The sequence below is a fragment of the Gordionus sp. m RMFG-2023 genome, chromosome 1 (genome assembly GCF_954871325.1).
Source record: "Gordionus sp. m RMFG-2023 chromosome 1, tfGorSpeb1-WG-v2, whole genome shotgun sequence".
Taxonomy (NCBI): domain Eukaryota; kingdom Metazoa; phylum Nematomorpha; class Gordioida; order Chordodea; family Parachordodidae; genus Gordionus; species Gordionus sp. m RMFG-2023.
Window position 1 is genome coordinate 30,242,675 of NC_088775.1, and position 12,211 is coordinate 30,254,885.

The following is a 12,211-nucleotide window of genomic DNA, read 5'->3' on the forward strand; positions in this document are numbered from 1 at the left end:
TTTGAATTTGATCGGTTAATTAACCGAATCATATTTGACCGGTCAAATGCACAACCCTGAGAAAAATATTTTTTACAATGTTGATCTGATTTCTATAAAGAAAAAATTTTTAATATATAAGTTATAATATTTTATATATTTAAATATTATATAATTAATTTTGCATTCAAATATTTTTATTTTTGATATAAAAAAGCGTTAAATAAAAGTTTATCAAAATTATCTTAAAATGTATCTAAAATAGATATCGATACCTCTGATACAGATACCTTTATTGAAGTGTATCTAGAAACAGATATACTTTAACAACTCTGGTATTATCTAAAATTAGTCCTGATTAAATTTATCGTATATATTCGATGCCCTGATAATCAAAACTTTATATAAATTTTTTTACAAAAAATAAAGAAATTTTTAATAATTAAACCAAATGAAATACCTCTGATACCCTCAGCCTTTTGCCTGTAAAACGCTTGGCCGTATTTGGAAGTTGCGTGATATGTCACCCTAGATTCGCGTATTTTTTGGACCGCGTTCCTAGTTAGGGTATCGGAAACTTCCTCAACCACCAATGGACCCAAAATTTTATTGTCATTGGTAGAGGAACGCAATAAGGAATCGTGCGAAATGTTCCCGGTGACGAATGAATTTCGAAGAATTTCGTTTAAAACGTAATCGTCCTCTTCTTTCAGGATCTTTCGTTGACTCTTCTCTGAGTTTGTAAGAAGAAGAAAAAATGTGTGAAGAAACGGACAGGATATAAATCAAAATATAGTTAAAAAGTTTGTATTTTTTGTAAAAAAGGGAACCATTATTAACTAACTCTAAATTTCTTATTACGATGAATGTTGACCTAAGATTAAAAATTTTACACATTTGAAATCTATGTTTGCTAAATTAATCTCGCAGTATTCCAATAGTTTAAACTAGAGGTCTGCATTGGGCGAGGATTCGGCATGCTCACCCATCTAAGTGGGCGGGCGGGTGGGCAAAAAAAATTTTTAAGAATGGTTAGGCGGGCGGACGGTTTAAAAAATTTTTAAAATGGGTGGGTTAAGAAATCTAAACATGGGCGGGCGGGTTAAAAAAATTAAAATCATTTAAGTAAATATTAATAAAAAATTGTTCAAACTTTTTTGGATATTAACCTTTTTTGGCATCATAAAAACTTTTTTCTTAAAATAAATTAATTTTTTGTATATTTAAAACTACTTTGGTAGAAACGACAAGAGATATATCAAGATTAGCAAGAAAAATATTGGCAATTCCTGCGAACGAGGATTGCTGGAAGGTTTTTAGAACAAAGAAGAACGTGTTTGAATCCAGAAGTCGATTCATTATTATTTTCGCATTAGAGTTACATATAATATCAATTTTATATTTGTATATTTTTTTATAAATATTTAATTTGATCAAATAAATTATCCATAATTTAGTTTGAATATTTTTTTATGCTTAATATATATAGTAATTTCCTAAATCATAACTTTTTGTAGATAAAAAAATTGAAAGAATGGCCATAATTAAATGTTATAATAGCGTGCTTGGGTTAAAATTTTTAAAATAATAATGGGTGGGCGAGTAAAAAATTTTGACTAATGGGTGGGCGGGCGGTTAAGAAATTTTAGACTAATGGGCGGGCGGGTTAAATTTTTTTAAACATTGGATGGGTGGGATTATGGTCCAAAAACCCGCCCAATGCAGACCTCTAGTTTTAACCACAACGTTCCTGTTCCGCCTAAAAAAAAGTATTCCGTTCCGGATTTTGAAACGTTCCGGAACCCTAAAAAAATATCTAACTTTATATATTTTTTAAATCAATACATTTTATTCATCAATCTTTATTTAACCATTAATATGAATCAATTATTACATCAACTTTAAAAAAAACTACCATTATTTTTTAAATCAAAGACATCCAAAAATCCTATAAAGTCATCAGGCGGCTAATGAGTTGATTGTCAATTTTCTTATTAAAGTCTAAAGCTTCTGAATGTTGTTGGAGATAAGAGAATTTTGTTAGAACCACAAAACTCTTCATTGTATCTTTTTTCGACTCTTAAAGGCTATAATTATCGGATTCAATAGTAGAGTTTGAGTGCAAATCTAACTCAGCCCTTTTAGCTACTATTCCTTTCCTATATTTTAAGCTTAAATGCGCTAAATCATTATCATTAATAACGTCTGAAGTTGTTTCAATAAACCCTTTTAATTATAAAAGTAAACGCTCAAAATTGTCCAAACCCATCATGATAAATTTTTCAAATTGTTTTACTTCTACCCAAAATATAATCGATGATAATTATCTAAAAGATGTAAAAGATCGAATTAATATGATAGTTAAAGTTTTTCAACGTGTTTTTGAAGTATAATATAACACATTGTTGTTTTCGTCAACTAGAAAGACTATTCAGCTTTGCAACATTGCTTAAATAAGTACAAATGAACACGCTTATATAAACAACCTGTTTGGAAAATTAATTGTTAATGCCAAACGTGTAAATATAATGTATATATAATAATTTATATGCAAATGTCTTATCATATTGAAATATATTTAATGTAACGAGTAAATGAAACCTTTATATTTTTCAACACAAAAATATGAATTATAGCTATTTATTATATTATATGCCATTAATAAAGTTTCTCATGATTTTTTATCAACCTACTACTCTAATTTTTTTTAAAATAAAATGAAATTGTAATTAAAATTACACAATTGTAACGATTATATGTAATAAGTATTTAAATATCGTTTTTAAAAAAGGAATGCAATTATAATTAATTACAAAATTAATTTTGTAAATAATTGCATTTTAGATTTTATTATATTTTCTAGGTATGCCCATCTCTACCAGGTTTATAAGAGTTGAGATGGTATACCGGTTTAAAAAAAAGATTAAAGCTATTTTTTCACATTATTCAAAAAGGGTTGATTAAACCAGAATCAACTATCATTCGATTCGAATAATCATTATTTCTTTTTAAATTTTACTTTTAGTTGCCTCGTCACCAGAGTCATATCTATAAGGTTCCCGTTTGGTCAGGAACTCAACTTCTTGCCCGTCCACTTTGGCGTAAAAGCGTCTTTTTTTCCTAAAACGAGCGTTCTCGTTGTCATCGGGTGGTGGCGGTTCAGAGATATCCTTTGCTCGATTATTTTGAAAGTTAATCGATTCACCATTTTCAACAGTCGAAGTTTCCATATTTTTGGTTCTATCATCGTCCTTATTTTGTATGGTGATATTCATGTTTGCCGCCCTCAATTTTTTCCTATTCAAAAAAAAGGATCCACCCTGTAGATTGTAGTTAGATTTATTACTTTCATTGAGATCGTTAGAGGAGTCATTTTTCGCCTCCGTCAGGGTAAAAAGTTGCTTCAGGTCATTCATCTTGAACACTATCCGATTATTAACCTTAGGATTATTGAGCACCTTGTTTGTCAGGTATTGCTTGAATATCTGCCTGTGATATATCTTTTCCTCGACGGTCCCTATCAATAAATCATAAGGTTTATCCATAAGTGTATTTGGAAAAAAAAAATTTAATTTATTTCCCTTAGTGGAACCGACTACTGATATTCTCATATAGAAATACCTTCTTATAGAACAACATCTACAGGGTAAAAAAAACATACATCTCCCCTTTTTATAAAAAAAACGTACATCTCCTCTTTTTATAAACTTAAACAAAACATTGCTATCACAATAATTCGGTTCAATTATTTAATGTTTAAATTAGCATTGTCCTTTTTAATTTTTTATATGTTTTTTTAAAGTTATTATATTTGTTCTTTTTAAATAACTTTCATGTTCTAAAAAATTATTATTATTAAAAAATAAAATAATAAAAAGTTTTTTTAAAAAAAATTCAAATTTATAGCTATAAAAGTCATGAATATAATATTTTGACAAAATATAAAGTAAGAAATATGAAAAACTATATTGTTTTTGTTGGGGCAGAAAAAAACCTGCAAGCAAAAGTCTGTATATGGAAACGTCCTGAGTCTGACCGATTCGCCATGACCTTTCCTTAGCCTGTCCGTCCACGCAGGGATTCCAGTCTGGGTCGAATATAACCACTTTGTTGGCTGAAGTTAGATTTAGGCCGACTCCGCCTACCCGGGTCGTGAGTAAAAAGGCGAATACGTTCATATCATCGTCTAAGATATCAAAAAAGTCGTCGTATTTTTAAATAAATTCTTGACATTCTTATAACATCTAAGAAGTTTAGAAAAGGTTACTAAGTATTTTATAAATACATTACTATCTCAGTTCATTAAATTATAAGTAACTTTTAAAAAATCTCGCGATTCAAGTTTTTTAAAAAAATGTAATATTTATAAAAATATTGATCCTATATGTTTGTAATGATATTTTTTTTAAATGGGTATTTTGAATTTATTAAAATAAGCAAAAGATAATTTACGTTTTGTGCCTTTAGTTTTTTAAATAGTCCTATAAAGCTTATGTAATAGAATCAATTAACCTCAAAGGCAATTAATAATGATTATTTGTATTGAAATATATTGTTAATTGTATATGATAATTAATTGATGTATGTAGATTGATTTGTAAAAGATATATAAACTGAAGTACAAAATATATTAAATCAGTTAAAAATATAATAAATTGTTAATAATAGTGAAATATGTCTATGGCACTGTTTTAAATGGAGAAATTTAATATAAAGGAGTGCGAGATGGAAGTTTATTTATCAAAAATGGAATTCATTTTTAAAATCGCCAAAATAGAAGACAAAAAATCATTTTATTAACAAATATTGGACTATTACTTTGTGTTTGCCAAAGACATTAGATGAAATATCATTACTCGAAGAAAATAAATTTTATGCTAGAGAGATATTATTTTTTTAAAACGGAACAAAAGGAGAAACGATTACAAAATATATAAATAAATTAAAGATAAAAGCAAATACGTGTGAGTTTAAAGAGATGTATAATACAGTATTGCGGGATAATTTAGTGTCGGGAATTACTAAAAAATATTAATGAAATTAATCAACATGCCAGACTTAACATGGGAAAAGACTGTACAAATCACTACCTTAATGGAGATAACGGAAATAATTTCGTATGAAAAATTATCTGCAGGAAAGGAGATAAATAAAAGTGCAAAAACAGTGACAAGAGCAGTATGACAAATATAAACCAGTATCAAAAATTATTTGTTATGGTTGTGGATTAGAAAACCATATAAAACCAAAGTGCCCAAATGTAAATGCAATTTGTCATAACTGTGGAATAAAAGAACATTTAAAAAAGTATACCGAAGGAATCGTGGAAAGAAAGAATATATTCGAACGATAGATGTCCCAGAAAAGAGCGAGAAAGTTTTGAGGATTGGGATTCTCTAGAGGAGTCGCGGAAAAAATTTGAGGAATTATTGATAGATAAAATATATATTAATTTTTTAATTGACACAGGATCGGCAGTCTCCATTTTGAATATAGACGTTTATCTTAAAAATACCAGTAACAAAAACGGATATTATTTTAAAATCTTATAATAATGTAATGATCGATATTCTAGGTAAATGTATATTACCCATTAATTGTAAGAATAAAATTATATATCATGATTTGATAGGTAGAAATTTAATAAACAAATTAAAGTTACTAATAATAAATCAATGTAATACAATGAATGAGGTTTGGGGGGATAATATTGAAATTTTTTTTTAGGTTTACTGAAGAATTTAAAGCGAGTTTATCGGTAAAACCCAACCCCAAACTTTCAATGTCTTAAAATCAGACAGATACCATTTGCGTGGAAGATAAAACTAGAAAAGGAATTACGAGTGGAATTGATGTGAGTTATAGAAAAACTAAAATACTCAAATATCGCTTCACCGATCGTGCCTGTACTAAAAAAGATGGATCCTTACGAATTTGCGGTGATTTTAGACTGGTTAATGCAAATATTTTGATTAATAAATATCCTATATCCAGAATTAATGAATTATTAGCCACACTAGGTAATGGATCAAAATATACGGTATTAGATTTATCAGAAGCGATTTTCAAATAGCACTAGACGAGGAGGCAAAAAAGCTGTTAGTGACCAACAGGCCAAGTGGATTGTATCGCTTCATACGACTTCCGTTTGGGGTAGCCTCAGCGACAGCCATTTTTCAACAAGCAATGGATTCGTTATTAAAAGGACTACATGTGGTAGCGGTATATTTGAACGATATAATAATTACTAGGGAATTAATTGAGATTCATAAAAAAAATTTGATAAATGTATTAAAGACGTTAGAAATAAACGGTATGAAATTATATCTAAAAAAATGTAATTTTTTTAAAGAAAAGATTGAATTCTTAGGTCATACCATTAACAAAAAGGGAATCACAACAACAAATAAGAATACCAATTCAATTTTAGACGCACCGTTACCTAAAAACGAAAAGAATTACAAGCTTTTATCGGTTTTATTATTTATTATAAAAAAATATAGACTATTGCCGCTCCGTTATATAAGCTTTTAAGGATGTGCCATGGAAATGGACAGATAATGAAACAAAAGTAATTAATAAATTTAAAAAATTAATATCAGATGCACCAATTTTAACACATTATAATCCGGAATACCCAATAATTTTAGCTGCTGACGCGAGGATCAGTTCTATCTCATATCATTAACAACGAGGAAAAGCCGATTGGATTCGCTTCCCGAAAATTAAATGCCGCCGAACGAAATTACAGTCAGATAGAACGTGAGGCTTTAGCAATCATATTTTGATTAATTAAATTTAAACAATATTTAATGGGTAAAAATTTAATATAATAACCGACCATAAACCACTTATCGTTACTCCACATAAAAGAATAACAGATATGTCATCAAGATTAATAAGATGGTCATTACTGCTAGCAAATTATGATAATGAATTGCAATTACGAGGGATAAAAAAAATAGCAATGTGGATATGCTTTCCCGTTTCCCAATTGACAGTAAACCATCTGCTTTGGAAGAATTAGATATTAATTTATTAGTATCGGATGCTTCACATTTCAGCGTTAGATATAAAATCACACACAAGAAATGACCCGGTATTATCAAAGGTTTCACGGTAACTTGCAACTGGGAGGCCGAAGGTATTAGAAGAAATAACTTGAAACTGGGAGGCCGAAGGTATTAGAAGAAAATCTAAAACTGTTTTTCCAGTGCCGAAATGAACTACTATGGAGGCAGGGTATATATTATGGGGATTAAGAACCATAATTCCAAAAAAATTACAAGTAAATATTTTATCTTTTTACATATGGGGCATCAGGGTTATACTAAAACAAAATTATTGTCCCAAGAGCACGTTTGGTGGTCGAATATTAACGAAGACATCGAATTACATGGTAAGAATTATGAATTATGTCAAACAAATAACCCTGGCGGTAAAACGATCATAGAGAAATGGCCCACTGCAAATAAACTATGGGGAAGAATTCATTTAGATTTTGCCGGACCAATTAACGAAGATATATATCTAGTAATAATAGATGGTTTTAATAAATGGCCTGAAGTATAAAAACTGTCAATAAATAATTTTACTGAAGTAAGAAAAATATGACTTTTTTCTATTTTCGGTTACCCCAATACGATTGTTACGGATAATGGCCCCCCATTCCAAAGTAGAGAATTCAGTTTATTTTGCAAACACTTATCAATTAGAAATGTATATAGTGCCCCGTACCACCCTAGAACCAACGGAGAAGCGGAGCGATTAGTACAAACTTTAAAAAAAAATTTAAAAAAACATAATGATTCCTATAAAATACAAAATTTTGTGTTTAATTATAAAAATACGCCACAAATAACCACAAAAAAATCACCAAGTTCAATTATGCTTAAATTTCAACCCACAGGACCCTTACAATTAATAAAACCAATTTATCCTCATCCATACATACCACAATTCCATGTTATTTTTAATATAAATGAGAAAATATATGCAAAAGATTTTAAAAAAGATATTTGGATGCCAGGTATCATCGTTAAAAGAACAGGACCAGTGACGTTTTTATCTGAGACTAAATTAGATTTATGGAGAAGACATATTAATCAGTTAAAATATAGATTCGACGATTCCGATTTAAAAAATAGAGAGGAAGGAAGAGAAGGAGAAACGATGCAAACTACACCACGAATGAATGAAAGTGAACCTATTTACCGAAGACATTGATCCTAAACACGACTTGATGACAAAAGACATTGATCCTATACCCGACTCTATGACCAAAGACATTGATCCGAAGACTCAATAACCTAAGATATTAGCATAAATGGTAAGAATGAATTAGACCGTTCAGATCAAACCGTGATAAAGAACGAAAGAACATAGCCGTTATCCAAAAAGGATAAGAAAACAATTTATATCGTTTAAAATCGAGATCCAAAAAAGGAGAGAATAGATTTAATAGAATCAATTAACCTCAAAGACATTTAATAATATGATTAATGGTATTCAAATATATTGTTAATTGTGTATGATAATTAATTGATGTATGTAGATTAATTTGTAAATATATAAACTGAAGTACAAAATATATTAAATCAATTAAAAATATAATATGTTAATAATAATGAAATAGGTCACTTATAAAATCAAGATTTGCAGATTCGTTCCGCTTTTAAGGTTTAAAATTTATGTACTCTCGAAAAACTTTATATCGTGGGTTTAATTTGGGTTTAACCACTAATATTATATCAAAAATATTCAATTTTTTTTAAAAAAAATCTATATTTTAGCGATTAAAAAGTTAATAGAGAATATCATCGTTTTACTTGTATTCGAGATAGGGTCAATATCCCGAGAAGCGTTGAATTGATTCACAATCTCGTGCCGGGATTTAATAGAATAAGATCCATCAAGTCTGAGATAAGTGTAACTTTCGATATTAAAAAAATAATAAATGTAAATGCATTGAAGATACAATATCGTTATTTATTTATTATACAGAGTTATAATTTTTAAATATCGTTTCTCGCTTTTGGGGAATGAGGGATTAATAGAATTGTGTTGGCAAACTTTTTGGTTAAAACAAATTTTTCGACGATGTCAAGGACTTGACGTGTTTGGCAGAATATTAGCACCTTGTGGCCTTGCTTGTGCCACATCTTCAATAACTCCTTCAAAACAATCATTTTCCCTAAAAATATAATAATTTGAATCAGTCACCCAAGAATGTATCTTCCGATGCATGCCCTTTTCCCTCAGTTTAGATAAAGGGTCCTAATTCTGAATATTTTTAAAATAAATTGGCTCATGTCTCTATAAATTTCAAGAAAGAGGTTGTGGAATCTGGTTCCTATATTTGTCCAAGTTTTAAACACTGTCCCCCCTTTAATTATTCGGTTTCCCGAAACTGACATGTTATCTAAAAATAATATACTTGATCTGCCATATGATAGGTTTTTAAAATCTTAAATTGTCATTACCTGAACGTTTCCAATATCCGTATTGGCTCGTCCTGTTTTTTCTGCCAGATAATATTTGCTCGTGGGGGTCATCGTGTTTCTCGACGTATTCGCGGGTAACCAAATCCGGGTGGTTGCAAAGTTTCCTCAGCGTTATGAGGGCCTTGAAAATCTTAAGCCGACCTTTGATTATGTCGTCCATATCAAACGTCGATAGGTATTCCTGGTATACACTCTTTTGATAATTGGTGATTTGGCAAAACAGTACCTGATTTGATTAGCGATTTTAAAAAAATATTTAATTAGTTTTATATCTTCGTTTTTTTATTTATATTATCAGAAATGGACGAGTTTATTTAAACTTACATCGCAAAATCTTAAATATGCCTGAAAACCGGTCTCGGGAGCTCGGATCGGATCTTAAAAACTAATATAAAACGGGGCCGAGTTTGAAAGTATATTATAAAATAGGAATTAAGATTATCTCTAAATTTATTAATACAAAACGATAATTATTAATCCGAAAGTTGTGATTTTTCTTTTATAAAAATGGGTTTAATTTATATTTATAAAGTAAAAAAATTATGGGGATGGAGGGAGATCTAAAAAATAAATTAGAACTGAGATCGGGCCTAAAAAATCTTTCTAAAAGTAAACATGAAAGTTCAGGGCTCTAGTCTCTTCAATTCTCAATAAACATAAAACTATGATGAACATTCGATTATTGTATATCAAAGTTGTTAAGGAGCGGCGCTCCTGGCCGCTACATTTTTTCAAAAACAGCTAGCTCCTTTTAGGGCTGGAGTGGAGGAGCGCCGCTTCACCGCTCCTTTAAATTTAATGTATAAATTAAATTAAATTATTTTTAATATTTGTTAATTAAAATTCAATAAAAATGAAATTTAATTTAATTTAAATTTATCCATTATTAAATGTTTAGCCGAGTTTTATATTGGTTTTTCATCTAATCATTTTAAATATTAAACATCAAGTTTTTCTTTTTATATTGAAATTTTTTTGGAAAATCTTGTAAGTCATATTAATATTCATTTTATAGATATATATATAACAAAAAATAGTTTTCGATATTATGGATTTAGAGATCATAGATGAAGAAATCGAATTTCCATTTCCATCATACAAAAAATATATTAAACTTCTAAAAGATGTTAATCCAAATGATCAAACTAAGGGCAAAATGCCTTTTGTGTTTAAATAAAACTATTTAATTTACAAAAGTGAGCAGTAAAAAAGCATCTAAAAGTAAAAAATCTTTCTTTTAAATACAAAAAGATTTAGAAAATTTTTTTGAATTCCATGAAATTGATCATGAGGAGGATAATATATTGGGCAAATATTTTTTAAATAATGATACCAAAATTACTATTTTTGAGAAATTTCCTTAATTAAAAAATATCTTTATAAAATACAATACCTCGCTTCCCTCTAGTGCTCCTGAGGAACGCCTGTTTAGTATTGCAAAAGAGGTCTTAGGAGAGAGGTGTGGATGTTTGTTAGATTCTAATTTAGAAAATTTATTACTTTTTTACTTTTAAATGCTAATTAAAGGCTATAAATATTATGATAGATCATTTAATATAAATCAGAGACCTGCAGTCCCGGCCCTAAGCCCGGCCTGGGTACCAGGGCCGGGCCGTATTTAAAATTTTTAAAATATACCAGGGCCGGGCCGTATTTTTTTTAAAAATTTATATAACATGAATATTATATTCGTCAATTAGATATGGTCATAATGATTATATAAAGTTATAACCATATAATGTTTGGTGAAAGTTAACACTAGCTAACACTCATAGTATCTATTAAATAATAAAATTATAATTTTCCTGCCATGGAATAAATACGCAAAGGATTAAATACATTATTATATAATATATGTATATTTTTTATTAATTAAAATATCATTTTTATTTTTTTTATAAATATATAGTATATTCTCAAAATATTATTTACACAAATTTTTTATAGTATCAATTTGTAATATACTAAATATCTGTTTAGAATAAAAAAAAATAATAGTGTTGTTAAACGGCTCGTTTTGAGCCGATTTTTAAAAACGGCTAACTCAGTGTTTTATCCAGAAAAATATTATGCAACCCTGAAAATTTTGCTCATAGAAGGAGCAAAGGTGTAGACATATAGTAAATCGGCTCAAAACGAGCCGTTTAATAACATTAGCGAATATACTTGCTTATTAAATGATAATACTTGCTTATTAAATGATAATAATCGCCGAAAAATATGATAAAATACGAAATAATGAATTTTTTGTATATACCAGGTCGAATATAATTTTAAAAAATTACGAGCCGGGCCTAAAAATTTTTTTTTTAAATATTCGGGCCGGGCCTAAAATTTTTAAACCCGGGCCGGGCCGTAAAAAATTTTTGAAAAAAATCCGGGCCGGACCGGGCCGAAAATTTTTTAATCTGGGCCGGGTCGTACAAATGGTACCTCTGAAGGTCTATGATATAAAAAAAGCTTTTTGATAAAAAAATATGATTTTGTTTCGTATACCTTCTAAAAAAATGAAAATCAAAGGAGCGGTTATGTAGTGGCACTCCATTACTTGGAGCGGGAGCTAGCTCCTTTTAAAAATGTAGTAGCGGGAGCGGGAGCTAGCTCCTCTTGAGAAGGTAGGGGCGGGAGCTAGCTACTTTTAAAAAGGAGCGTTAACAACTCTGTATATTAATTTTATTTTTTGAATTAAAACTATTTTATTTTGATATTATAAAAAGTAATTAAAAATA

General features: G+C 29.1%; 1 protein-coding gene across 1 annotated transcript in view; it reads right to left on the minus strand.

Annotated features, from left to right (window-relative positions):
- Positions 1–12,211, minus strand: part of LOC135931731 (DNA excision repair protein ERCC-6-like) — a 56,224-nt gene that overhangs the window by 13,776 nt on the left and 30,237 nt on the right. The window contains exons 8-13 of the mRNA XM_065469008.1: positions 9,462–9,708; positions 9,052–9,172; positions 8,808–8,911; positions 3,974–4,165; positions 2,999–3,496; positions 440–712 (exon numbers count right to left, since the gene is read on the minus strand). Of these exons, the coding sequence (XP_065325080.1) occupies positions 440–712; positions 2,999–3,496; positions 3,974–4,165; positions 8,808–8,911; positions 9,052–9,172; positions 9,462–9,708 (1,435 nt within the window). The remainder of the gene's footprint in view (positions 1–439; positions 713–2,998; positions 3,497–3,973; positions 4,166–8,807; positions 8,912–9,051; positions 9,173–9,461; positions 9,709–12,211) is intronic.